Raw genomic sequence first — 26,979 nt, forward strand, 5'->3', positions numbered from 1 at the left:
AAATCCAACACAGCCTTGTTTATAAGTTTGAGCACTGGAATGTAATCTACACCTCCATTAAGCAGATAGACATCCTACTTTTGGTGAATGATTGTCAATGTGAGCGTCGTTATTTCTATATAGCCTACACGTTCTTGTTCTGAACATTAAAGCGAGTGGGACGTTGTGGTAAGGATCACAAGAGCACCAATTTGACAGCTTCAACAGTTACATCTCCCAAAGAAACACCAGCCATCACCGGTTAACACTTGATCTGATTGAATCTAGGCCTCAATGTCCCTAAAACATTAACATACTGGTATGGTGATGTATTTCTTTCAGTCAGTGTACTTACACATCATGTTCATGTGACTGCACATCAAAATGTAATTACATCGGCAAACAAACTCAAATTGATCGTTATAACCTTTCCTTACTGTAGAACTATTACACTAGACCATTATTTGTGAATCTCTGAAATTGTGCCACAAAACGGTATACCAGTTGTAAGTACTATGTACAAAATGTACAATCTGCCAATGTAATCACCATGTACATTTTGGCGACACTATGAAGTGGGTGTGGGGTGTGTTTTTTTAACCAGAGGGTAAGAGAGATCCTATCCATACTATTAGTGAAAGGCTGAAGGAACCTCAGCCCTCTGGGGCTGCCGATTGGCAGACTGTTTCTCCTCCACAGCTTCATTGAAACTCCAATTCCAGCATGTTCTACACCCCAACACGGCTCCACACACAACACACGTATCCACTCCTACACCTAACACACACACACACACATTCTGTAGACCTAAGGATCCCTGAATAACAGCTATGTGGAGGAGTGAGAGCTCAGATCTGTTCAGTTTGTAGGTGAATGGAGACATTGACTCTTCTCTATCCATCCAGAAGCAGCATCCAAGGTATTAAACTTCCAGAAAGTCTCTGCCCAGATCCATGTAGGCCTCGATGTAGCTGGCTATGGCACATAGGGGCGGCAGGGTAGCCTAGTGGTTAGAGCGTTGGACTAGTAACCGAAAGGTTGCAAGTTCTAACCCCCGAGCTGACAAGGTACATCTGCCCCTGAACAGGCAGTTAACCCACTGTTCCTAGGCCGTCATTGAAAATAAGAATTTGTTCTTAACTGACTTGCCTAGTAAAATAAAGGTAAAATAAAAAATATATATAAAAAAATAGTGAAGTCGGGTCTGAGTCCAACAGAACTGACACAGTCTCCTTCCAGTAGGTAAATGATATACAGGAACTCTGATTGAGAATAGGAGAGATACAACAGTGACATAAAAACCAAATAGGATGGAGAATGGTCCAATGTACAGGTGACCCAATACAGAATTACCACCATAGCAAGCAATACAGAGTAGACAGCATTAAAAGTAACAACGGGGTGTGTGTGTGCATTGTCGAGGACACTCACGTTCTCCAGACAGGTGCTGTCCTTGTCCTGGTTGAGGTAGTGGCGCTGCCAGAAGCGCAGCAGGTTGTGTAAGTTGTTGAGCAGGCAGCCGGGGTATTTCTCAGCGTACTCCTCCTCCCTCAGGGCGTTGAGACAGAAGGCCAGTTTGTCCCGCCTCCTGGCCAGCATCAACACCACCAGGCTGGTGTTCAGACAGCTCACATTCTCCTAACATTAGGTTCAGCCACCATCAAACAGGCAGGGTCACAGACAATTATGCACATGAAGACAAGTGTACATGTCTGAATATGAGAAACAAGAAGTACAGGAATGTAAAGCCTATATTAGCTAGCAGGATGCCATCAGTATTACAGTGAAACGGTCAACAAAGCAGAGGATCTCCTTTTGCCTGGGTGAGTATCTGCACATTGATGACGTTGACGAGTCTGAAGAGGAAGGCCTGTCTGTTCTCCACGCGGGCCATGTAGGACAGCAGACTGCACTCTGACAGCACCTCCACAACTACAGCACAGAGGGGGATGGGAGAGAAACATGGAGGAGACAGAGGAGGGTAACTAAGACTACCGAGAGTAGAAATGACCAAGAGCAGCCATATTTCACTACCATAAAGCCACCAACAAAGCAGCCACAAACGTGTGTTAACCAGAATGCCTCAGCCTATTTCTATGGGCCTACCGCTCACAAAGCGATCCAGGGACAGGATGATACAGCGCACCAGCATGTTGGAGTCCGCCAGAGAGCTGTTGATCTGGGTCATAAATGTCTGGAACTAACACAGGAAGCAGAAATGAAACCAAACATGTAACAGGACTTGAAGATTGTCCATCGGAAGGGATAAGGTTTTAACTGAGGGCAGTTCCAGTGTTCAAGTGTTTTAACATTTTCTGTGGAAATTGTTAAAAGTAGTCATTGCATATCGAGTTGTATGGTCTGTTTAACTTTGCAATCATTGTTTTTTTGTTTGACATGCACTACCGTTCAAAAGTTTGGGGTCACTTAGAAATGTCCTTGTTTTTGAAAGAAAAGGCCAGCATCCCGGAGTCGTCTCTTCACTGTTGACGTTGAGACTGGTGTTTTTCGGGTACTATTTAATGAAGCTGCCAGGTGAGGACTTGTGAGGCGTCTGTTTCTCAAACTACACTCTAATGTACTTGTCCTCTCGCTCAGTTGTGCACCAGGGCCTCCCACTCTTTCTATTCTGGTTAGGGCCAGTTTGTGCTGTTCTGTAAAAGGAGTAGAACACAGCATTGTACGAGATCTTCAGTTTCTTGGCAATTTTTCACATGGAATAGCCTTCATTTCTCAGAACAAGAATAACATTTATTTCCTCTTGATTCTGACCGAGCATTTGAATTCCAACAGTGATGGTTTGTATAAACTATGCTTGTCTGCCTGTCCGACATCGGAATAAAAAAATAAAAAATAAAATTCGATCTCATCGCTGTCCAGAGAATACTGTGAATGCTGATCCAGGTGAAATCATGCAACAATATTATCATCATGGATATATGCAATTAAATGTCAATAGAAAAGCAATGAAATCAAGGGAAAAAAGCATGGGAAGATGTTTGCTTTCTCCAGATCAGCTTGTCAAACAGGTTAAGTCCTGGAATCAGTTTGAACTATAAAAAGGATATTCTAAGTCAACAAGAATTGAAAGGTCTGGGAAAAATATAATACAATTATATTTTTGGAAGTAGTTACACTTTAATGTAAGTGCCACCAGCAAGAGACTGTTTGGTTAGAAATGTTTCTGTAGCAGTCATGTGATTTCAGAGTTTGGAAAACAATTGGCCACTGGATTGATGCAAATAATTATGATATACCAGGTAGGCAAAGGTTACTTTGTAGTTAACATTTACATGAAGAAGGTTCTCATGAGCATCATCGCTAACAGCTACACAAAGTGTAGAGATACACGTGCACCACACACAGGGCCATTCCTTCACCGTTTCAGAAAGTTGCAGGAAAATACAAATAACTATTGCATTTAGTTTGTGTCTTATGATTAACTAAGTTCAATACATTTAGTTGACTTAAATCCATTTTAGAATATTATTGAATAATGTCTGGATTCTGTGACTCTGCAGATTATATAGGGCCCTATATACTGTCTCACACTGAACCTTATTACTAAAACGATGAACAGTCTTTTATACTGTAATCCATGGAGGGTCGAGTGTCTGCGGTTGTTTTTTTGGTGTTTCCTTTCAAATAAGACCTAGACAACCAGGTGAGGCAAGTTCCGTACAAATTAGTGATGTTAATTCATCAATCAACTACAAGGGAGGAGCGATAATCCGCAAACACTCGGCCTGTGTACGTAATATATTTCCATGCCTAAAATGACTGGAGCATGACGTGCGTTAGGATTGAATGGCGGGAACCTGGTTACCGAGATTTACCGCCCAAATCTAGAGGTCGACCGATTATGATTTTTTTCAACGCCGATACCAATTATTGGAGGACCAAAAAAATCCGCTACTGATTAAATCGGACGACTTTTATATATATTTCTAAGAATGACAATAACAATACTGAATGAACACTTATTTTAACTTAATATAATAGATCAATAAAATCTATGTAGCCTCAAATAATGAACCATGTTCAATTTGGTTTAAATAATGTAAAAACAAAGTGTTGGAGAAGAAAGTAAAAGTGCAATATGTGCCATGTAAAAAAGCTAACGTTTAAGTTCCTTTACTCATCCAGAACGCCGCAGCCCGTCTGGTGTTCAACCTTCCCAAGTTCTCTCACGTCACCCCTTTCCTCCGACTCTCCACTGGCTTCCAGTTGAAGCAAGCATCCGCTACAAGACCATGGTGCTTGCATCAACGGAGCTGTGAGGGGAACGGCACCCCAGTACCTCCAGGCTCTGATCAGGCCCTACACCCAAACAAGGGCACTGGTTCATCCATCTGGCCTGCTCGCCTCCCTACCACTGAGGAAGTACAGTTCCCGCTCAGCCCAGTCAAAACTGTTCGCTGCTCTGCCCCCCAATGGTGGAACAAACTTCACGACGCCAGGACAGCGGAGTCAATCACCACCTTCCGGAGACACCTGAAACCCCACCTCTTCAAGGAATACCTAGGATAGGATAAATTGTTTTTACCCCCCCCCTTAAATGATTTAGATGCAATATTGTAAAGTGGCTGTTCCACTGGATGTGCAAAACAGAAGGTGAATTCACCAATTTGTAAGTCGCTCTGGATAAGAGCGTCTGCTAAATGACTTAAATGTAAATGTAATGTAAATGTTTATGTGAATTTGTGCAAGTTGATAAGAACCGCAATTCTCCTTCAATAGCGAATGCCACGAGGTTGGACTTCTGAACCATACAAAAACATTGAAGACTACCATTAAGTATTTTATTAGGCCTTAAAAAGGAAGGAAAATACAATCACGTTGACCCACTTTTATAGACAATATACCAACGCACTGCGCAAATAAAAACAACCCTACCAATGTCAACTGTAATTACTTGGGTCATTACTGAACTTTGTTGAAAACAAATATTTGAATGGGAAGAGACCGTCACTGGCAAACATGGTTACAGGCCCAACAACATATAGTATCCGCTCCTCGAGGAGAAAAGCACATGAGCTAATTATAATACACAAAGTAAGCAAAACAATGAAATAATTCCAACACTGCCTAAAATGATTAATAAGATAGACCTATATAAGCTATATAACAATTGAGATGTACAAACTATGACAAGGGAAGAATGAGCGGATAAGATGCAAGCCATACATTTCAATTAAAACATAGTGCATTCAGTATTCAGATCCCTTAACTTTTTCCACATTGTTACGTTACAGCCTTATTCTAAAATGTATTACATTTACATACAATACCCCATAATGAAAGTAAAAACAGGTTTAAAAACAGAAATATCACATTTACATAAGAATCCAGACCCTTTACTCAGTACTTTGCTGAAGCACCTTTGGCAGCGATTACAGCCTTGAGTCTTCTTGGGTATGACACTACAAGGGTGGCACACATGTATTTGGGGAGTTTCTCCCATTTTCTTTGCAGATCCTCTCAAGCTCTGTCAGGTTAGATGGGGAGTGTCGCTGCACAGCTATTTTCAGGTCTCTCCATCGATGTTTGATCAGGTTCAAGTCCAGGCTCTGGCTGGGCCACTCAAGGACATTTAGAGACTTGTCACGAAGCCACTCCTGCATTGTCTTGGCTGTGTGCGTAGGGTCATTGTCCTATTGGAAGGTAAACCTCTGCCCCAGTCTGAGGTCCTGAGTGCTCTGGAGCAGTTTTTCATCAAGGATCTCTCTGTACTTTGCTCTGTTCATCTTTCCCTCGATCCTGACTAGTCTCCCAGTCCCTGATGCTGAAAAACAGCCCCACGGGATGATGCTGCCACCACGCTTCACCGTAGGGATGGTGGCACCGCGCATCACCGTAGGGATGGTGCCACCTTCTGGAAGGTTCTCCCATCTCCACAGAGGAACTCAGGAGTTCTTTCAGAGTGACCATCGTATTCTTGGTCACCTCCCTGACCAAGGCCCTTCTCCCCCGATTGCTCAGTTTGGCCGGGCAGCCAGCTCTAGGAAGTATTGGTGGTTCCAAACTTCTTCCATTTAAGAATGATGGAGGCCACTGTGTTCTTGGAGACCTTCAATGCTGCAGAAATGTTTTGGTACCCTTCCCCAGATCTGTGCCACAACACAATCCTGTCTGAAGCTCTAAGGACAATTCCTTTGACCCCATGGCTTGCACTGTCAACTGTGGGACCTTATAGTCAAGTGTGTGCCTTTCCAAATCAGGTCCAATCAATTGAATTTACCACAGATGGACTCCAATCAAGTTGTTGAAACATCTCAAGGATGATCAATGGAACCAGGATGCACCTGAGCCCAATTTCGAGTCTGAATACTTACGAATACTCAATCGCACTCCACACTGCCCTTTCTCACCTGGACAAAAGGAACACCAATGTGAGAATGCTGTTCATTGACTACAGCTCAGTGTGCAACACCACAGTGCCCACAAAGCTCATCACTAAGATAAGGACTCTGGAACTAAACACCTCCCTCTGCAACTGGATCCTGGACTTCCTGACGGGCTGCCCCCCAGTGGCAAGAGTAGGCAACAACACGTCTGCCACACTGATCCTTAACACTGGGGCCCTTCAGGGGTGTGTCCCCTCCTGTATTCCCTGTTCACCCACAACTGTGTGGCCAAGCATGACTGCAACACCATCACTAAGTTTGCTGATGACACAACAGTGGTAGGCCTGATCACCGACAACGATGGGACGGCCTATAGGGAGGTCAGAGAACTGGCTGTGTGGTGCCAGGAAAACAATCTCTCCCTCAATGTGAGCAAGACAAAGGAGCTGATCGTGGACTACATGAAAAGGCGGTCCGAACAGTCACACATTAACATCGACGGGGCTGTAGTGGAGCAGGTCGAGAGTTTCAAGTTCCTTGGTGTCCACATCACCAACTATCATGGTCCAAACATACCAAGACAGTCGTGAAGAGGGCACGACAAAACCTATTCCCCCCCAGGATACTGAAAAGATTTGGCATGGGTCCTCAGATCCTCAGAAGGTTCTACAGCTGCACCATTGAGAGCATCCTGATTGGTTGCATCACTGCCTGGTATGGCAACTGCCCGGCATCACTGGGGCCAAGCTTCCTGCCATCCAGGACCTATAAAATAGGCGGTGTCAGAGGAAAGCCCATAAAATTGTCAGAGACTCCAGTCATCCAAGTTATAGACTGTTCTCTCTGCTACCCCACGGCAAGCAGTACCGGAGCGCCAAGTCTAGGACCAAAAGCCTCCTCAACAGCTTCTACCTCCAAGCCATAAGACTGCTCAATAATTAATCAAATCGCCACCGGACAATTTACATGGACCTCCACTATTTTTGTACACTGTTGCTACTCGCTGTTTATTATCTATGCATAGTCACTTCACCCCCACCTACATGTACAAATTACCTTAACTAACCTGTACCCCCACACACGGTACTGGTGCCCCCTGTACATAGTCTCGTTATTGTGTTACTTTTTATTTTAGTCTACTTGGTAAATATTTTCTTAACTCTCCTTGAACTGCACTGTAAGTTAAGGGCTTGTAAGTAAGCATTTCACGGTAAAGTATACCATTGTATTCGGCACATGCCAAATAAAATTTGATTTGAATAAAAAAGGTTTGTTTTCTTATTTATTTTATAGATTTGCAAAAATGTCTAAAACCCTGTTTTCGCATTGTCATAATGGGGCATTGCGTGTGGATTATTGAATCCATTTTAGAATAAGCTGTACTGTACCAAAATGTGGGAAAGTACTTTCCGAATACACTCAGTAATCAAGAGTTTATATACATCCTTGGTTCCATCACTTGAGTATGAAAATGTTTAATGCATACTATTATTTATTCATACCTTTCCTAACCACATGCCTATATTACAATATATTTCAGAAACCAAGGGCAAAGCCATGAATCAGAAAGCATTTTGTAGAATGAAAACCACAGTAAATCATCTTCAAATTTTCAGTGTTCAGTTAAAAGCTGGATATTTCAGGATTTTGGCAATGATGCCCTGAACTCGTCAATACCATTTTTATGTTTCTGTGTCCAGTAAGAAGGAAGTTAGAGGTAGTTTCGCGAGCCCATGCTAACTAGCATTAGTGTAATGACTGGTCTATGGGTAAAATGAAAATAGTAGCTCAAACTTTCTGTATATCCTGTTACTATCATACATAGAATATCTGCTCCCCATCTCTGCTTCGTTGACAAAAACAAAAAACGACTGTGGGGCAGACAGAGGCGAGATGGATTCCATCTTTAAATGTAATCTTCAAAAAGTGAAAACATTTGTAAGTCCAGGTCATGTGCAGTCTGTGAAGACTTGACCCATGACAGCTAGCCGTGCACTGAAGGGCTGCATAGGGCAGGAGAGGAGAGGGGCTTTCCTCCTGCTCCCAGGCTTCAGAGCTATACTTTCTGAAGGATCCATGACAGGTGGCTCAGTCTCACTGTCTGTCTCCTGTGATTGGGTATCCTGTGGACTGGGGAGGGGCTCTGACAGGTTAAGGAGGATGTCCTGCAGCTCTCTGCGTTCCTCCTGCTTGCGGCTGCAGCAGTGAAGGGCAGCAGGGTCCAGTGGGTGGGCCTCTGTGTTGAAGATGTAACCCCCTGCCCCCAAAACACAGTCCTCACTGGGGCCAGTGCCCAGCTCAAAGTCCAGGCCACTGTTGTGAAGGAAGTTATCTGGATCAAACAGGAGGTAGAGGTACTTGATGGTTTCTGCCAGGAAGAAGGACTCCATGCGGTTGTCCAGCTTGTGATCTCTGATGTCTTTCACCTGAGGGAGGAGGTAGTAAAACAAAACAATTCTCAATCACAAACAACTTCTGTACGGAACATTCGGATTAGTCATAAGTAAGTATTTGCTATCCAGCGAGTCTTGGGGAGCGTAAACCACTCACACTGGCATAGCCACAGGGGACCCGTGTAATCTTCTCAATGGACTCCACAGCATCTCGACCGAGCTGCAGAAAGGTGTGGTCACCAGTGGCTTTGTACAGGTACATGGCACTCTCTATCAGCTCTGAAACAAGAAAAGGAGCAAAATACAATTACCAAGAAATCTTCAGTATGACCCTTATGCACTATTGTAAGTGAGCAAGTTTTGTCTGGTACCTGGCCGTAAAGGGTATCCTTCTCTCTTGTCTACAGTGTACCCCTGTGGAATACTGTAGAATTCCGGCAGTCCTCCAAATTGTCTCCACACTGTGTAGTAGTTATGGAAAGTCCTCAATGCACTGTCCAGCTCACCGATCAAACTCTGAAACATTCACACAAACAAGAGATTTTCTCGGTTAAGAGGGAATACAGTAGATAAGCAAAATGAGAAATGTAGTTTACCTGTAGCCCTGGCCAGAAGGCCTCCAGTGATTGGAAAACAGGCATAGAGACCGTTCCCTTGTGCATCTGGACCCACAGGTACCAGTCATCAAACTTGGTGTAGTTTTTAATTGCCTTGTCATACTCTGTGGATGCCCAAAAATATAAACATCTATTACTAATGTGCTTGCAATGTAAAATGTGTATCCATCTACCACCTGATCAAGTGGTCTGATGATAAACTAGTAATAATACCTAAGAACATTGACAGCAGTTCCTCATCTTGTAGCATGATAGAGCCCTTAACCAGGTACTCAAAGTACGAGTCCACACCGGCCCCTATACCTGCGTCCTGGGCCACCCATTTCTTGGAGAGCACATCAATGTGGTTCCCCACCTGGAAAAAAGAAACAGCTACTAGGTCACTGGGTCTGACAAAGTGTACCAAGCAATCTAAATGTTTCAATAAATCTACTGTATGAATATTACACAAATCACAAGAGGACAGCATAAAACAGATTGTCACAGGACTAAATCGGCAGCTCTTTTTGCTGACTCACCAGTCCTATCTCAGAGCGAGTCTTCCACAGTGACCTGAGGGCCTTGCGCGCCACGTCCTCAAATACGGGGTCCCCAGTGAGCCGGCTAAGGGCTGAAAACTCCAGGATGAAGGTGCCCACTCCAGCAGTACAGGTGACAGGGGTCTCTGTAGGGTTCACCCCTCTAAGCAGGTTCACTGTGCCATATGGCATCCCTGTGGGCGTCTGGAACGCTGCAGAAAAAAAGAAAATGTGAGTTTAAGTCAGGTCATATACAGAGCCAGGCAAATGCAATGTCAGAGCCATATGTTAGTGTGCATATGTGTGTCCTGGGCATCTGGAAGATGCAATAATAAAATAAATCAAATCATGTAGACGGCTCACCAGGGAGGAGTTTTCGTGCTGCGTCCTCAGCCATCCTGAGGAGGGGTCCAGAACAAGGCCAGCCAGGCTCCACCTCCATCCCAGCACGCTTGGACAGCAGGTGGGCCGAGAGAAGACCACCCACCACTGCAACAGAAACCCAGCTCAGTTACAACCAACAAACACAGCTAAAAACCTACATACATCTCCTAGACAAGAGCATTGTTTGACACTTTTTCAAAGCTTCAATTTGAACCTATTCCATGCAATCTCACCTCGAATGTTAGTCTCAAAAACAGATGCATTGACGTCGATGTCAAAGTCCACAGTGTCCTGAAGCAGAGTTGCCACACGCTGAAACTCAGTGTGGTTCCCCAGAATCTGAAAAAAGCAAATTGAGGCAACAAGATTGGGAGACCATTTAGTAACTCATTGTCACAGGTGTTGAACGACAAACTTAATATAAGATAATGATGACAAGAAGGTGCATACCAGCAATGTATCCAGGGCATCTATCAAAGTCAGTGAAACACTGAAAAGAAATGAGAGGTGCAACGTCATAGTCAAGTCAATACACTGTGAAATTGAATTTACATCTCAGATTGGAAAAGTGTGCTGTGGTATTGCATTCACAATTTAAAAGACAATGTATGAATTCAGTGTATTGTTTTTTTTGGGGGATATCGCCGAGGACAATATGATCAAGACTATTTTCTAAGTAAGACAACATGAAACCTTTAACTTCTTATGGCTGCAGGGGCAGTATTGAGTAGCTTGGATGAAAGGTGCCCAGAGTAGACAGCCTGCTCCTCATTCCCAGTTGCTAATATATGCATATTATTATTAGTATTGGATAGAAAACACTGAAGTTTCTAAAACCGTTTGAATGATGTCTGCGAGTATAACAGAACTCATATGGAAGGCAAAAACCTGAGAAGAAATCCAAACAGGAAATGAGAAATCTGCGGTTGGTCGATTTTCAACCCAGCCCTTATTGAATACACAGTGGGATATTGGTTATGTTGCACTTCCTAAGGCTTCAACTAGATGTCAACTGTCTTTAGAAACTTGTTTGTGGATTCTACTGTGAAGTGGGGGCTCATAAGGGCTGTTTGAGCCAGGTGTCTGGCAGAGTGCCACAGGCTCTGAGACACGGTCACGAGAGTTAGTTCTCGTTCCATTGCTTTTCTACAGACATAGGAATTCTCCGGTTGGAACATTACTGACGTTTTATGTTAAAAACATCCTAAAGATTGATTCCATACATCATTTGACATGTTTCTACAGACAGTAACGGAACTTGACATTTCGTCTGCAACTAGGGAACGCGCTTCATGACTTTGGATTTGTTTACCAAACGGGCCAACAAAAGTAGCTCTTTGGACATAAATGATGGACATTATCAAACTAAATCAAACATTTAATGTGGAACTGGGATTCCTCGGAGTGCATTCTGATGAAGATCAAAAGGTAAGTGAATATTTATAATGCTATTTCTGACTTCTGTTGACTACCTGATATGGCAGATATCTTTTTGGCTGCTTTGTTGTCTGAAAGCTGTACTCAGATTATTGCATGGTTTGCTTTTTCCGTAAAGTTTTTGGGAAATCTGCCACAGCGGTTGCATTAAGGAGAAGTGTATCTATATTTCCATGTCTAACAATTGTATTTTCATCAACATTTATGATGAGTATTTCTGTAAAATGTGGCTTTCTGCAATATCACAGGATGTTTTTCGAACTAGTGAACATAATGCGCCAATGTATACTGAGATTTTTTTATATAAATATGCACTTTATCGAACAAAACATATGTATTGTGTAACATGAAGTCCTATGAGTGTAATCTGATGAAGATCATCAAAGGTTAGTGATTAATTTTCATCTCCATTTGTGCTTTTTGTGACTCCTCTCTTTGGCTGGAAAAATGGCAAAAAAATTCTGTGACTTGGCGGTGACCTAACATAATCGTTTGTGGTGCTTTCACTGTAAAGCCTATTTGAAATCTGACACTTTGGTGGTATTAACAAGATTACCTTTAAAATGGTATAAGATACATGTATGTTTGAGGAATTTTAATTATGAGATTTCTGTTTTTTGAATTTGGCGCTCTGCACTTTCATTGGCAGTTGTCATATCAATCCCGTTAACGGGATTGCAGCCCTAAGTAGTTTTAACCTGTCTTATCGAGACTGAAGTGTTTTACTGCAAGATATGAATTGTCACAATTGAATGTTATTCAAATAATGTATTAAAACAGAACATTTTAGTAAATATCCCAAAGGAGCTTGAATTTTTTTTTTAAATGTTTTTGTTTTTTAATCTACCAAATTGTGTGATGGGCACTTTTTCAAATGGAAAAAACTGCTCTCTAAAATACAAAGAATAGTTCTGGGTCCATACATGTTAAGATAAGAGATAGAATGACAGTTTAATTTGTTAAAGAATTTCAACAAGTGTTTGCAATTGTTTGTGAATTGCAGCATGTCATTTATTTAAAAAAAAAAAATACTTGTTTAACTACTGACCCCACAGGCTTCAAGCTTCCTTTTTAAAAGGCATTTTCTCAGCAATTTGCAATACAGGTATGATTGAAGAATTAAGCAGGTGTTAACCATGGGCTTTGCTACACAGAAAGCAGCAGTTTACTATGGTCAACACTGATTAAATCAGTAGACCTATATCCATATCTTTGAAAATAGCATATACAGTGTATTCAGAAAGTATTCAACCCCCTTCCCCATTTCCACATTCTGTAACATTAGCCTCATTTCTAAAATGGATTAAATGAAATATCCTCAATCTACACATAATACCCAATAATGACAAAGCGAAAACAGGTTTAGAAATGTTTGCCAATTATTTACACAAGTATTCAGACCCTTTACTATGAGACTCGAACTTGAGCTCAGATGCATCCTGTTTCCATTGATCATCTTGATCTTTCTACCTCATTGAAATCGATCTGTTTTTTTTTTTTGATTGGACAACATTTGGAAAGGCACACACCTATCTATATAAAAGGTCCCACAGTTGACAGTGCATGTCAGAGCAAAAACCAAGCCACGAGGATGAAGGAATTGTTAATTGCGCTTTGAGACAGGATTGTGTCAAGCCACAGATCTGTGGAAGGGTACCAAAAACATTTCTGAAGCATTGAAGGTCCCCAAGAATACAGTAGACTCCATCATTCTTACATGGAAGAAGCTTGGAACAACCAAGACTCTTTCTAGAGTTGGCCGCCCAGCCAAACTGAGCAATCGGGGGAGAAGGGCCTTGTTCATGGAGGTGATCAAGACCCCGATAGTGACTGACAGAGCTCAAGAGTTCATCTGTGGAGTTTCCTCAAAAGGCACCTAAAGGACTCTGACCATTGAAAAACAAGATTCTCTGGGTCTGATGAAACCAAGATTGAACTTTAGCCTGAATGCCAAGCGCCACATCTGGAGGAAACCTGGCACCATCCCTACGGTGAAGCATGGTGGTGGCAGCATCATGGTGTGGGGATGTTTTTCAACAGCAGGCACAGGGAGACTATTCAGGATTGAGGGAAAGATGAATGGAGCAAAAGTAGAGAGAGATCTTTCATGAAAACCTGCTCCAGAGCGCGTTCAAGACCTTAGGGGCGAAGGTTAACCTTCCAAAAGGACAACAACCCTAAGCATACAGCTAAGATAATGCAGGAGTGGCTTCAGGACAAGTCTCTGAATGTCCTTGAGTGGCCCAGCCAAAGCCCGGACTTGAACCTGATCGAACATCTCTGGAGACGTGAAAATAGCTGTGCAGCGACGCTCCCCGTCCAGCCTGACAGAGTAAAGGGTCTGAATACTTAATTTATGTAAATGTGATATTTCCTTTTTTATTTTTTTTACATTTTCGAAAAACCTGTTTTTGTTTTGTCATTATGGGGTATTGTGTGGAGACTGAGTGGGAAAAAACAATTTAATACATTTTAGAATAAGGCTGTAACTTTTTTTGTTGTTGACGTTTTGAAAATGCATTGAAAATGAAACAGGAATATCTAAAGTATCATACTTGACTCAATACTTTGTAGAAGCAAGCACCATTGGCAGGATTACAGCTGTGAGTCATTGTGGATAAGTCTAAGAGCTTTCCACATCTGGATTGTACAACATTTGCCCATTATTCTTTTCAAAACTCTTCAAGCTCTGTCAGATTGGTTGTTGATCATTGCGAGACAACCATTTTCAGGTCTTGCCATAGATTTTCAAGTAGATTTAAGTCAAAGCTCTAACTCGCGACACTCTAGGTAAATTGTTCTCTTGCTTAGCAACTCCAGTGTTGATTTGGCCTTGTGTTTTAAGTTATTGTCCTGCTGAAAGGTGAATTAATCTCCTTGTGTCTGGTGGAAAGCAGACAGACAGGTTTTCCTCTAGCATTTTGCCTGTATTTGCCTCCATTACGTTTATGTTTTCTCCTGAAAAACTCCCCCATCCTTAACGATTACAAGCATATCCACAACATGATGCAGCCACCACTATGCTTGAAAATATGGAGAGTGGTACTTTGTACTGAGGACAAAAAGTGAATTGCTTTGCCACATTTTTGCAGTATTACTTTAGTGCCTCGTTGCAAACAGGATGCATGTGTTGGAATATTTTTTATTCTGTACAGGCTTCCTTTTCACCATGTCAACTAGGTTAGTATTGTGGACTAACTACAATGTTGGTCCATCCTCAGTTTTTATTTTTACCCATCTACCAATAGGTGCACTTCTTTGCAAGACATTGGAAAACCTCCCTAGTCTTTGTGGTTGAACCTGTGTTTGAAATTCACTGCTCAACTGAGAGAACTTACAGATAATTATATGTGGATGTGGGGTACAGAGATGAGGTAGTCATTAGAAAATCATGTTAAAATCTATTATTGCACACAGAGTGAGTCCATGCAACTTATGTGACTTGTTAAGCACATTTTTACTCCTGAACTTATTTAGGCTTGCCTTAACAAAGGGGTTGAATACTTGGCTCAAGACGTTTCAGCTTTTCATTTTTAATTCATTTGTAACATTTCTGAAAACATTATTCCACTTTGACATTATGGGGTATTCTGTGTAGGCCAGTGACAAAAAAAACCTACATTTAAATCGATTTTAGATTAAGGATGTAACACATTTTGGAAAAAGTCAAGGGGTGTGAATATACTGTATCTGCAGATAGTTGCCCAAAAAAACTACAAGTATGCAAACTAGGGAGCCAAATCAACAGCTACTGACGAGTCACTTAATTTAACATCACTGTCTGGCAGGGCCTGATGGTCTTTATATCGAAAATACAAACGAGATCTTTATTTTATTTGTCCCAATGCGATGCCATGGACATACTATGTAGTTGTATGATTTATAAATGGCAAGGATGTATGAGATTGATTAAAGTCTATCAGTCAGTTCGACAGAATTGATAAACTAGTCAAGCTTGCTGTTAGTCAATCAAATCACAGTAAGCCTATGCGCCAGCACTTCGTAGCTGCATATGAAACACACAAAATAAAATAAATGAATGTGCACAAACACACCCAGGTACCGGGAGGCAGGACAGACAGCAGACTGTCAAACCAGCAGTGTTTCCCTGTAATCACTCACTTTGTGCAGACAGGTGCCTGTCCAATCAATAGATTACTAGGAGATGCATAAATCATACAACTACATAGTATGTCCATGGCATAGTAGAGAGGACAAGGAAGAGAGAGGCCCAACTCGGCAGAAAATCAGTCTCACTCCATCAGGTTGCATTTTTCCTGTTGTGTCGCACACAAAGCAAGGAGTTTTTGTATGGAGGTCAACGAGAGTGTTAAATTTGGTCAACCAAAAAATGTATGGCTTATTTGCTATCTGAGGTTAATTTGATCAAATAGAAGTTTCATAATGCTTAAGTTGTTACGAGTGTACTGATATAAGTAAGACACGTGACATCCCGGAAACTTTGAAAAAAACAAACACGATATCGTAGTTGTCTCGAGATGGCTATGCATATTCATGGTTTGAGGCTAGTAGCACAGCATCTCTATCCATTGAATACAGGCGGTTGACATCAACAACCCTCAAAGAATATTCGAAAAAGGATTACAATAATGAGAATATCCAACAATCCAAAGAAAGGATAGGAGGGAGCTAGCTGTGCCACTTTGTGGACAACTCCCATTGGTAGTGCAGAGTGACATGTATCATGTCAGTATATCCAAAATATTTGATATAGTTCATTCTAGCGGGAGTGGGCCCGTCCACATTTTTCCCCCCAGACTTGCGCATTGAAAAGTAGCCTAATTTATTTAAGTGGAAAAAGTACCTGGCTGAAAATGAGTGTATAGGACAGAGGCTAGTGGAAAACACTGAGGTTTCAGGTGGCTTGGGCTATTGATTGTCCAGGTATTTGTCTTGGCTGTGTCATTCACAGGAAATTACAACATTGGTTTATTGTCAAACAACTGCAGAGGCAACAGTCATACCTGCCCCATGTATCCTGACCATCACAGGTCAGGGGCCGCAGTTCGTCATATGGATAAGCATGATCCAAGTAGCTGTTGTATGCATGATAAAACATGGACTTGATTTTCTCCCTGTCAGGAAAGAACAAACCCAAGTAGATAAGGTGTTAAAAGATCCGATCAAGTGGAACCCTATGACTAATACTAGCCCTTGATCACGATTCAGTTCCATTACACAATTTACTAGACTAAAGCCCAAATCTAATGAAAAGCTGATTTAAAACAAAACAAATGTTTTACATGTGTAAATGAGCACGTACACGCTGGAATTACACTGAACACAAAATAGAAATTCAACATGCAACATTTTAAAATATTTTACTTACTGTTCATAAGGAAATCAGCCAATTGAAATAAATAAATTAGGCCCTAATCTATAGATTTCACATGACTGGGAATACAGATAACCATCGGTTGGGTCATAGACTACCTTAAAAAAAGGTTAAGAGCGTGGATCAGAAAACCAGGCATAAGATACAGACAGCGAACATAACATTTTATTGATGGCAATTTGAATGCACAAAGATACCGTGATGAGATCCTGAGGCCCATTGTCATGCCATTCATACGCCACCTTCACCTCATGTTTCAGTATGATAATGCATTGCTCCATGTCACAAGGATCTGTACACAATTCCTGGAAGCTGAAAATGTCCCAGTTGGCCTGCATACTCACCTGACATGTCACCCATTGAGCATGTTTGGGATGCTCTGGACGAAGTGTACAACAGTGTGTTACAGATAGTGTCTGGTTTTCTGATCCATGCACCTGCCCTTTCTTTAAGGTATCTGCTATCAACCGATTCATATCTGTTTTCCCAGTCATGTGAAATCCAGTTTAGGGCATGATGAATGTATTTCATTGTGACTGATTTCCTTTTATGAACTTTAACTTGGTAAAATATTTTTTTAAATTGTTGCATGTTACTTTTTATATTTTCGTTCAGTTTAAATTCAAGTGCATGATGCCATTGATGCTAGCAGCCAGTCTGTTTTCTCTCATTCACTGCCTTGCATTCTAATTTCAGCATGTGCATAAAACACTTCGTTTGATTTGTGTTTTAAAAGGCATCTTCTGTACAGGGGGTTTGTTAAGAGACCAGATACTCAATCTGGACATGCACACGCGTCACTTGCGGTGCGGATTTAGGACTTTATCAGCGAGAAATCCTTCAAAAAAGGTGACATTGATACACACCCTTGATATGGTTAGTGTTCTCACACAGGCCGTATCTCGACGTTACAGCTCTTGTTTATGAAAACAGACGTAAAACAAGAAGCGATCACCTGTGCTGATTAGCTATGTCGAGTGCTCCGAACATCTGTGTGTAAACGTAACTCGGGAAGTGTAGTTTCGTCGGATGGAAGCAGTCGAATATTTTTTATTTGAAGGATAATGTTTCGAAATCCGACGAAACCTTAAACACAGCATCGAGATTGTAGTTTACATGAGCTAGTCTTGGGTTTAGCCAATGGCTGAAAACTGTAGGGAGAAGGGATAATATCGCCGAGAGTTACAACATAACGTTAGCTAACAGACGTGTGATAAATGCCTAACGTCACTAGATTGTCATTACTGTACCTGTAGTGTGCCATCTCCAGCTCTGTAAACTCTTGTCCTTTCGCATTGCTGATCAATGTAAAAACGTGAATTACGCACAAAATAGTAGTGCACAGCAACCTAAGCATGAATAAACGAGGTATAGCTAGGATAACAGCTAAAACACGGATTAAATTATCAAATGCAACACCACCACACACTAGGGATCGCTAACAGGAAGTAAATTGAATAGACATGACGCGTGCGTCGTGAGTGCTGAAGTCTTCCGCAACCTGACGACCTACACATTTCCTCCAGCAGGCAGCGATGTTACACAAGCTACAGTATGATACTGCAATTTCCACTCAATCTTCTTTAAATTGCATTTGGTTATTTGGTTTAACTTCTCTGATTTGAAGAAAAAAATATATATATATAGAAAAATGTTTCAACATTTATTTGTTATTTTTTTAAGGATATTAAAGAAAACATTTACACAACTTGTATTGATCACAAAGCTCAAAATTGAGCACATAATGTATAGTCTATTGTTTCAGTTGATGAAACCACATAAGAACATTTAAGTGTTTTATACCATATTAAAAACTGGGTGGTTCGAGCCCTGATTGCTGATTGGCTGAAAGCTGTGGTATGAGACCGTACACCATGGGAATAAAACATTTATTTGTACTTTTCTAAATCCGTTTACATGATGCGTCTTGCATAATAACAGCTCTTAGCCGTGGTATATTGGCCATACACCACAACCCCTCTTGCCTTATTGCTTAAATATTACACATAGCTTTGAGATGCTCTTAAGCACAAATCATAACTTTCTGCTGTCTCTGCCACACAATATTTTTTTCCACTGCACCTTGACCATATCCTGTGTCAAAGTTATACTGCGGTGCGGTGGAGAACAAGCAACAGCTAAAAGGTGTTTCTGTTCAGGACAGGAAACCCATACAACAAACATTTCCTTTTTTTCAAGGTAGCTCAACAAAACCAACCAAATAGTCTGTTTACTGATGATAGGGGATCTATTTGAAACATACAGGTGGTTATGCCTTTCATATATAGGGCTGTATACCTCCCCATCACACTACTTTCTGGAAGGAACATTGCAATCTGCTGTGGTTACTTAGAATCACGAGTAAGGCTGAATGAAACATTTCATTAGGAAGTTAGCAGCTTTTCAAAAACCATAATAAATGGCAACATATCGTGGCACTGTCTTTAGACCTACTGTTCTAGTTTAACATTAGAGATCATGTACACAATCTGACACAGTGAGGATCATCATCTCATTCCGGACACTTTTTCCATGTTGCAACCTGTAATCAGTTTGAATGCATGATCTCTTTAGAACACTGTGTTCCTATGGGCACAGTTACTCCCTTATTTCGGTAAAGTATTTTTTAGTCCGCCCCCAGGATCTAAAAATGTCTTCTGATCATTAATCCAAGCAAATATGGGCCTCATCTGCTTGGCAATGTGTGCACTTGACAACCATAGCTTTGAGAACAATGGTTGTCTGCAGTGGTTGAGTTGTGAATCCCAGTTCCCTCAACAATGTTCAAGATCCACTAGGTTCATGGCCACGTGATATGGTCCTCAGGTACCCTCTGCCCCAATAGGTAAGCTCCTTGCTCCGTTTTACTCTCCGTTTTAGTCTGTGTATCTCACTATTTGTCTCTCTGAGGACAGCTCCAGTCTCAGCTGTCCCAATTCTGGCTGCAGTCCCCTGTCATGAAGAGGTAGGAACTGATGGCCTCTCTCAGGCCCTCGCTCACCAGGGAATCCTCATTGACCTTGCCAAAAATCATGGAGCTGCAGACAGATAGAGAGAAAACCCATTAGTGAGGAAATGGGTAAATAAATATAATATGATAAATATATATTTATTGGCAGACATGCATACACAGAGACTGGCATCTTATTACGACAACAGAACATGACCTCACCTGTCCGCATCTTTCCAGTTGAGGGTGGACTTCCTGACGGCCATGGGTATTGGGCCAGTAGCCACAGGAATGCTGTTGGACCCCTGGATGAAGCAAGGCTCCCCCAACAGACAGCACAGCCCATCAGTGACCTCTGGAAGGAAACATAAATCAGTCTGTTGCAACTCAGGTTTCACATGAATACTACAGTACAATGACTGAAGATGCCCCCAGCTTTCAACCCACTGCTACCTGTGCACAGTGGTGTGAAGTACTTAAGTCAAAATACTTAAGTCGGGCCTCCCGAGTGGCACTATGCACCACTCGAGATTCTGGGTTCGAGTCCAGGCTCTGTCGCAGTCGGCCGCGACCGGGAGACCCATGGGGCGGCGCACAATTGGCCCAGCGTCGTCTGGGTTAGGACGGCAGAGATGTCCTTGTCCCAATTTACACTAGCGACTCCTGTGGCGGGCTGGGCGCAGTGCACGCTGACACGGTCGCCAGGTGCACGTTGTTTCCGCCGATATATTGGTGCGGCTGGCTTCCTGGTTGGGCATTGTGTGGGCATTATGTCAAGAAGCACTGCGGCTTGGTTGGGATGTGTTTCGGGGGACGCACGGCTCTCGACCTTCGCCTCTCCCGACTCCATATGGGAGTTTCAGAGACGAGACAAGACTGTAACTACCAATTGGATACCACGAAATTGGGGAGAAAAGTAACCATCCAAAAAAAAAAAATACTTAAGTCGTTTTTTTGGGGTATCTGTACTTTACATTTCTGACTACTTTTACTTCACTACATTCACAAAGAAAATAATGTACTTTGTACCCTATATATTTTCCCTGACATCCAAAAGTACTTGTTACATTTTGACCTCTTCGCAGGACAGGAAAATGGTCCAATTCACACACTTATCAAGAGAACATCCCTGGTCATCCCTACTGCCTCTGATTTGGCGGACTCACTAAACACACATGCTTTGTTTATAAACGATGTCTGAGTGTTGGAGTGTGCCCCTGGTTATCTGTAAATAAAATATTGGTTTGTTTAATATAAGGAATTTTAAATGATTTATACTTTTAATACTTAAGTATATTTTATCAATTGCATTTTGTTCAACCTTTATTTAACTAGGCAAGTCAGTTAAGAACAAATTCTTATTTACAATGACTGCCTACCCTGGGCAAACCAGGACGACACTGGGCCAATTGTGCGCCGCCCTATGGGATTCCCAATCATGGCTAGATGTGTTACAGCCTGGATTCGAACCAGGGACTGTAGTGACACCTGAGATGCAGTGCCTTAGACCGCTGCTCCACTTGGGAGCCCATTTACTATGGATACTTAAGTACTTATTTAAAACCAAATACTTTCAGACTTTTATTCAAATAGCATTTTACTGGGTGACTTTTACTTTTACTTGAGTCATTATCTATTAAGCTATCTTTACTTTTACTCAAGTATGACACATTGGGTGCCTTTTCCACCACTCCTTGTACAGAGGTTCAAATGTGTGGGTTGGACACAAAAGGGTTTGAAAAGTTGTATCTACAGCATTCAACATGTTCTAAACTGCTGTATACGCTTGAACCACCTCTACTGACCTGAGTAGTGGTCCACTAGGGCTGTGAGGGTGGGGAAGGTGAGGCAGGGGGAGATGAAGTGCCAGCCGTTCTCCAGTTGTTGGATCCGGTAGTGTTTGACTGAGCAACGGTCCTGGTCACTGGTCTTACGCACTGACAGGGAGTGGGCACCTAGATTGGATCGTGTACACCATACTTCAGTTGTATCCCTTCGGGTTTATCAATTACAACTTTAAGCTGCTTTCCCTGTTCTTGTTAGCATTTGATTGTGAACTAAACTCACCAGGGCGAGTCTGACTTTCCCGGACCAGAAAAGAGCCAGTCTGGTTGTTGGGCAGCAACAGGAGCTCCTCAGCCTTCTTTCTGCTGAGACCCTCATACTGACACCTCGGGAAAGAGAATAGAGAAGGAGTTAGAAAGACAGATCCGTGTAACTAGAGCTCCAAAGGAGAATAGTCAGATTGATCAGCAGACTCACCTGTGGTACACCCTGGCTGTGTAGCTGCTGGGGATGTAGCTCTCATTGCCTGTGGAAGAGGATCTCACTTTCCACCATTCCCCCTCGCTACATAGACATGCACATTCACAGAAACACATAAAAGAGATACATAGGTTTTATAGAAAAAGCACAGTACAGTTGTAATAACTGTAGTAGTAGTAGTAGTAGTAATTGTGGTAGTTGTAGGTAGAGGGTATGGTTTCTTACTCTGAAAGCACATTGATTCTCTCTCCCGCGCGGATACTGCTGCTTGCTGGATGTCCAGTGGGATAGTTATTCAGGGCCACTACCACATACCTGCTGCTCTCTATGGACAATACAGAGACAAGGAAAATGACTGTCACTCTGACTCTACTATAAGGACCTCAAACCATGTACATTTATGCTTTCAATTCACACTTGAGTATTCATGGTTAGACCTTTCCAAGTTACAAAAAATAAATTATTACAAATTATTACTGTGATCTTCATAAACTAACATCTTGAGTGACAGCTCATAAAGTAGGACTTCTTTGTCACCCAGCCTGGTCTCATAGACAATTCATAACATATTGTACGGATTGCAATATGTAACATATTATATGAATGGTAATTCAAAACATGTTATATGACATGGATGATGGACATCCACAAATTAATTCATACCATACAAAATGTAACATATCATACAAATTGGAGTGTCATAGATTTACATTTACTATGTTACGTCTACCCCAGAGTCCAGAGTGTGTCACCTGGTCACACCACTTCTAAATATAGGTCTTTCGCTTCTTGCTTTTTTTCTTTTGACACCTCTTGTGGTTTAACAGAAGACCAGGCCTGTAGGCTTGTTTTTTTTTTCTCTTTTCTGCACACCAACTACAGTGACATTTAATGTAGGGGCTAATCACCACACCATGTATGTACAGAAACACTAACTACATTTTTTCATCATTATACTGGTCACATTGTTTTGATCTATAAATTTACATCAGATGCAGGCCATCCGGTGATTGTCCTTTAAAATGGACCCAGCTGTCGTGCACATTTTCAATTCCCTGGCCTATAGGTTTCAGTCCAGACAAACCCAGAGCCATTGACCCTTGGGGACACTGCCCATCTGAGATATGCTAGTACTGGCTTGTTGCCCAGAGCCTTATCCTTTCCTGTGCTCAATCTGACATAGAGCCCAGGCCTTACCCAGTATGACCGGCTCAGCGAGCTCTTCCTGGCCCAGCAAGGCTGCATGAGTGCTGGATCCCTGATGCTCTTTACTGGGCCCACTGCCCATGGCGATGTGGAGCTCTTATGGAAGGGATACCAGAGAACTCTGGGGGCTGGAGGGAATCACAGGTATGGATTAGTAGCCCATTTGGTTTCTGAGGTACATCTGGGTGGGCGTCATGTCTTCTTGATGTACTGTTGCATCAATCACAATTCATTGTAACTTATGTCAGATAACATATATCAAAACAAACACTATTAAGGGCATTTCAAATAGCCCTGTATGTCATTTCTTTCTCCATTTATTGTCAGAAAGCTCGATCAGCGATAACTTGAACAAAGGGAGGGAGGAAGTTGAAAACCACACTTCTTCTGAACACCCTTTAGTTCCCAAATTCTTGTTTTTACAAATGGGCTGCTGGAGTGTCGAGAGTGCTGGTTGGCAAGGAAAATAAGGGGCTTTCATCTGAATACATAATGATAGAACATGGCAGTCTTTTGTGTGTCACTCTCTAACTGATGTAAACACGAATGCACTTAACGTGCAAACTAGTTCAAGTGTTAAAGGTTAAAAAAGGTAGTACTCATTTTGGGTGCTGGAAATCTGCCATATTTCTAAGCCGATATTCTATAAGAAGCGTCAGTACTCAAGCAATAGAAAATGTGAGGTGCCGGTTCTCAGTACCAGTGTGTTATTGCCCAAATTGAACATTACATGTAGTACAATCATTGAGTGCATACATTTTACGTATGGGTGGTCCGGGAATCAAACCCATTATCCTTGTGTTGCAAGCACCATGCTCTACCAACTGAGCTACAAGGAATCATCTAATGTTCCATTATAACATACAGAACAGATGACCATTATCAACCACAGCAGTCTGCCAACCAGGAGTCAGGAAACACAGCAGGAGAGACGTATTTATAAAGTCTTCATATAAGATCAGTTGGTCTATATATTTATGTGACCTTGTCCTCTTTCTGTTAAAGCAACAAAAAAAACATGCTTTTAATAAGTTAAATCAGGGTCGAATAAAACAACAACTTTTTGCATGTACATTAAATACAGTGAGATCAATTAGACTCGACAGCTTCAAAAAGAGTTAATACTCACAGCATTGCCCTGTTGTGGCTCTGGTGACGATCAGCAGCACTCTGATGCTGTGGAATGAGTTGATGTCAGAGCTGTAGAGTACCGCAGGGATAGAGGTATAACCCAGTGAGGCCCAGAGGTCGAGTCCAGTGGGTCTGGGTGTTCCACACTGCTGGTAACATTCACATGTGTAATGTGAGTATGACGTGTGCGTGTTTGAGAATCTGTGTGAGAGTCCTTTAGACACCAATGGAGAATGAGTGTTCTCCTCCTCTGTGATGTTCCAATGGGGGAAAGGAGCCAGTGGTGATAGATGGAGGCTCTGTAGGTGTAGCACAGCAGAGTGCTCTGTAGTACATCTGAGTGGAGAGATGTGAGAGGAGGGGGGTTTATATTCACCTCTTACTCAGACACTCAGTTTCCTGTTTCAACAAGACCTGAACTTTCAAAGACAGAGTGAAGGGAGGGAGATGAAGAGGGAGGGAAGACAAAGATAAAGGGAGGCACAAAGAGAAAGGAAGAAAGGTTGTATTCAACAATAAATCAAATCAAATTGTCACATGCGCTGAATACAAAAGGTGTAGACCTTACCGTGAACTGCTTACTTACAAGCCCTTAACCAACAATGCAGTTCAAGAAATAGAGTTAAGAATATGTTGACTAAATAAACTAAAGTTAAAAAAACAAATCAAAAAGTAACAAAAAAAGATGACATAATAACAATGCCATATACAGGGGCTACCGGTACCGAATCAATATGCAGGGGTACAGGTTAGTCAAGTTCATTTGTAAAGTGACTATGCATAGATAATAAACAAGGAGTAGCAGCAGTGAGCTGTCGGTGTGGCAGTAGTAATCGACACAGACTGAGACATTTTACATCAATGACTTGATCAGTGAGTCATCAGCAATTGCGATGAGATTCACCAGCTCTGTGCAAATGTACTGTTTTGCAGCATCTGCATGAGCCGTGTTATAAAACACAGATGCGTGGATTGACGTCACAGCAATTTTTGAGCTTCATATTCTTTGTCATTCGGGGAAAGGGTGTTGGGTGGGTCAAAGAGCTGAGCAATCCATTTTCTCTTCATAACATTCATAACTGGTGTAGCCATGTTAATTGCCATAGTGATGACTGCTTTATAATCAAAAATGTAGACTCTCTTTAAAGCTAGAGTCCTTAATTGAAACAATAACAAAGTAGGCACCTGCCTGTTTTGGTATAAAAAAATAAATAAGCTGAGGGATGGGCCTGGAACAATGGAACCACTCAAATCAAATTCAGAGCTATAGATATAAGGACTGACCATCCACAATATCAACATTATAGTTTTAACCATGTTTTGAAGATATTTAGTGTTTGTTTAGACTTACATTGTTTACAAAAATTGGAGTAAAATAAGCTTAAACAATTGAAGTCGGAAGTTTACATACACTTAGGTTGGAGTCATTAAAACTCGTTTTTCAACCACTCCACAAATGTCTTGTTAACAATCTATAGTTTTGTCAAGTCGGTTAGGACATCTACTTTGTGCATGACACAAGTAATTTTTCCAACAATTGTTTGCCGACAGATTATTTCACTTATAATTCACTGTATCACAATTCCAGTGGGTCAGAAGTTTGCCTACACTAAGTTGACTGTGCCTTTAAACAGCTTGGAAAATTCCAGAAAACGATGTCATGGCTTTATAAGCTTCTGATAGGCTAATTGACATCATTTGAGTCAATTGGAGGTGTACCTGTGGATGTATTTCAATTCCTACCTTCAAACTCAGTGCCTCTTTGCTTGACATCATGGGAAAATCAATAGAAATCAGCCAAGAACTCAGAAGAAAATTCTCAACCTCCACAAGTCTAGTTCATCCTTGGGAGCAATTTCCAAACGCCTGAAGGTACCACGTTCATCTGTACAAACAATAGTACGCAAGTATAAACACCATGGGACCATGCAGCCGTCATACCGCTCAGGAAGGAGACACGTTCTGTCTCCTAGAGATGAACGTACTTTTGTGCAAAAAGTGCAAAACAATCCCAGAACAACAGCAAATGACCTTGTGAAGATGCTGAAGGAAACAGATACAAAAGTATCTATATCCACAGTAAAACGAGTCCTATATCGACATCACCTGAAAGGCCACTCAGCAAGGAAGAAGCCACTGCTCCAAAACTGCCATAAAAAAAGCCAGACTACTGTTTACAGCTGCACATGGGGACAAAGACCGTACTTTTTGGAGAAATGTCCTCTGGTCTGATGAAACAAACATCTAACTGTTTGGCCATAATGACCATCGTTATGTTCGGAGGAAAAAGGGGGAGGCTTGCAACCTGAAGAACACCATCCCAACCGTGAAGCACTGGGGTGGCAGCATCATGTTGTGGGGGTGCTTTGCTGCAGGAGGGACTGGTGCACTTCACA

At 41.8% G+C, this 26,979-nt stretch overlaps 3 protein-coding genes across 3 annotated transcripts; all 3 read right to left on the bottom strand.

Annotated features, from left to right (window-relative positions):
* Positions 1–901: 901 nt before the first annotated feature.
* Positions 902–6,889, bottom strand: LOC135559344 (short transient receptor potential channel 4-associated protein-like). The gene is made up of 6 exons (XM_064993515.1): positions 6,815–6,889; positions 2,086–2,179; positions 1,799–1,911; positions 1,411–1,617; positions 1,175–1,241; positions 902–969 (listed from the first exon to the last, which is right to left on the bottom strand). Exons 1-6 carry the CDS (start codon positions 6,887–6,889, stop codon positions 902–904), a joined length of 624 nt encoding a protein of 207 aa, XP_064849587.1.
* Positions 4,768–18,499, bottom strand: edem2 (ER degradation enhancer, mannosidase alpha-like 2). Its single transcript, XM_064922950.1, has 11 exons — positions 18,282–18,499; positions 16,661–16,771; positions 10,689–10,728; positions 10,472–10,577; positions 10,218–10,343; positions 9,855–10,066; positions 9,550–9,691; positions 9,316–9,440; positions 9,091–9,235; positions 8,877–8,998; positions 4,768–8,752 (listed from the first exon to the last, which is right to left on the bottom strand). The coding sequence occupies exons 1-11, from the start codon at positions 18,386–18,388 to the stop codon at positions 8,276–8,278; spliced, it is 1,713 nt and encodes a 570-aa protein (XP_064779022.1). The 5' UTR covers positions 18,389–18,499; the 3' UTR covers positions 4,768–8,275.
* Positions 18,500–18,905: 406 nt separating this feature from the next.
* Positions 18,906–25,339, bottom strand: LOC135504393 (src-like-adapter 2). The gene is made up of 8 exons (XM_064922951.1): positions 24,582–25,339; positions 23,444–23,580; positions 22,472–22,571; positions 22,244–22,330; positions 22,049–22,152; positions 21,787–21,936; positions 20,204–20,336; positions 18,906–20,069 (listed from the first exon to the last, which is right to left on the bottom strand). The coding sequence occupies exons 2-8, from the start codon at positions 23,532–23,534 to the stop codon at positions 19,955–19,957; spliced, it is 780 nt and encodes a 259-aa protein (XP_064779023.1). The 5' UTR covers positions 23,535–23,580; positions 24,582–25,339; the 3' UTR covers positions 18,906–19,954.
* Positions 25,340–26,979: the final 1,640 nt, after the last annotated feature.

The sequence above is a fragment of the Oncorhynchus masou genome, chromosome 18, assembly GCF_036934945.1.
Source record: "Oncorhynchus masou masou isolate Uvic2021 chromosome 18, UVic_Omas_1.1, whole genome shotgun sequence".
Classification (NCBI taxonomy): domain Eukaryota; kingdom Metazoa; phylum Chordata; class Actinopteri; order Salmoniformes; family Salmonidae; genus Oncorhynchus; species Oncorhynchus masou.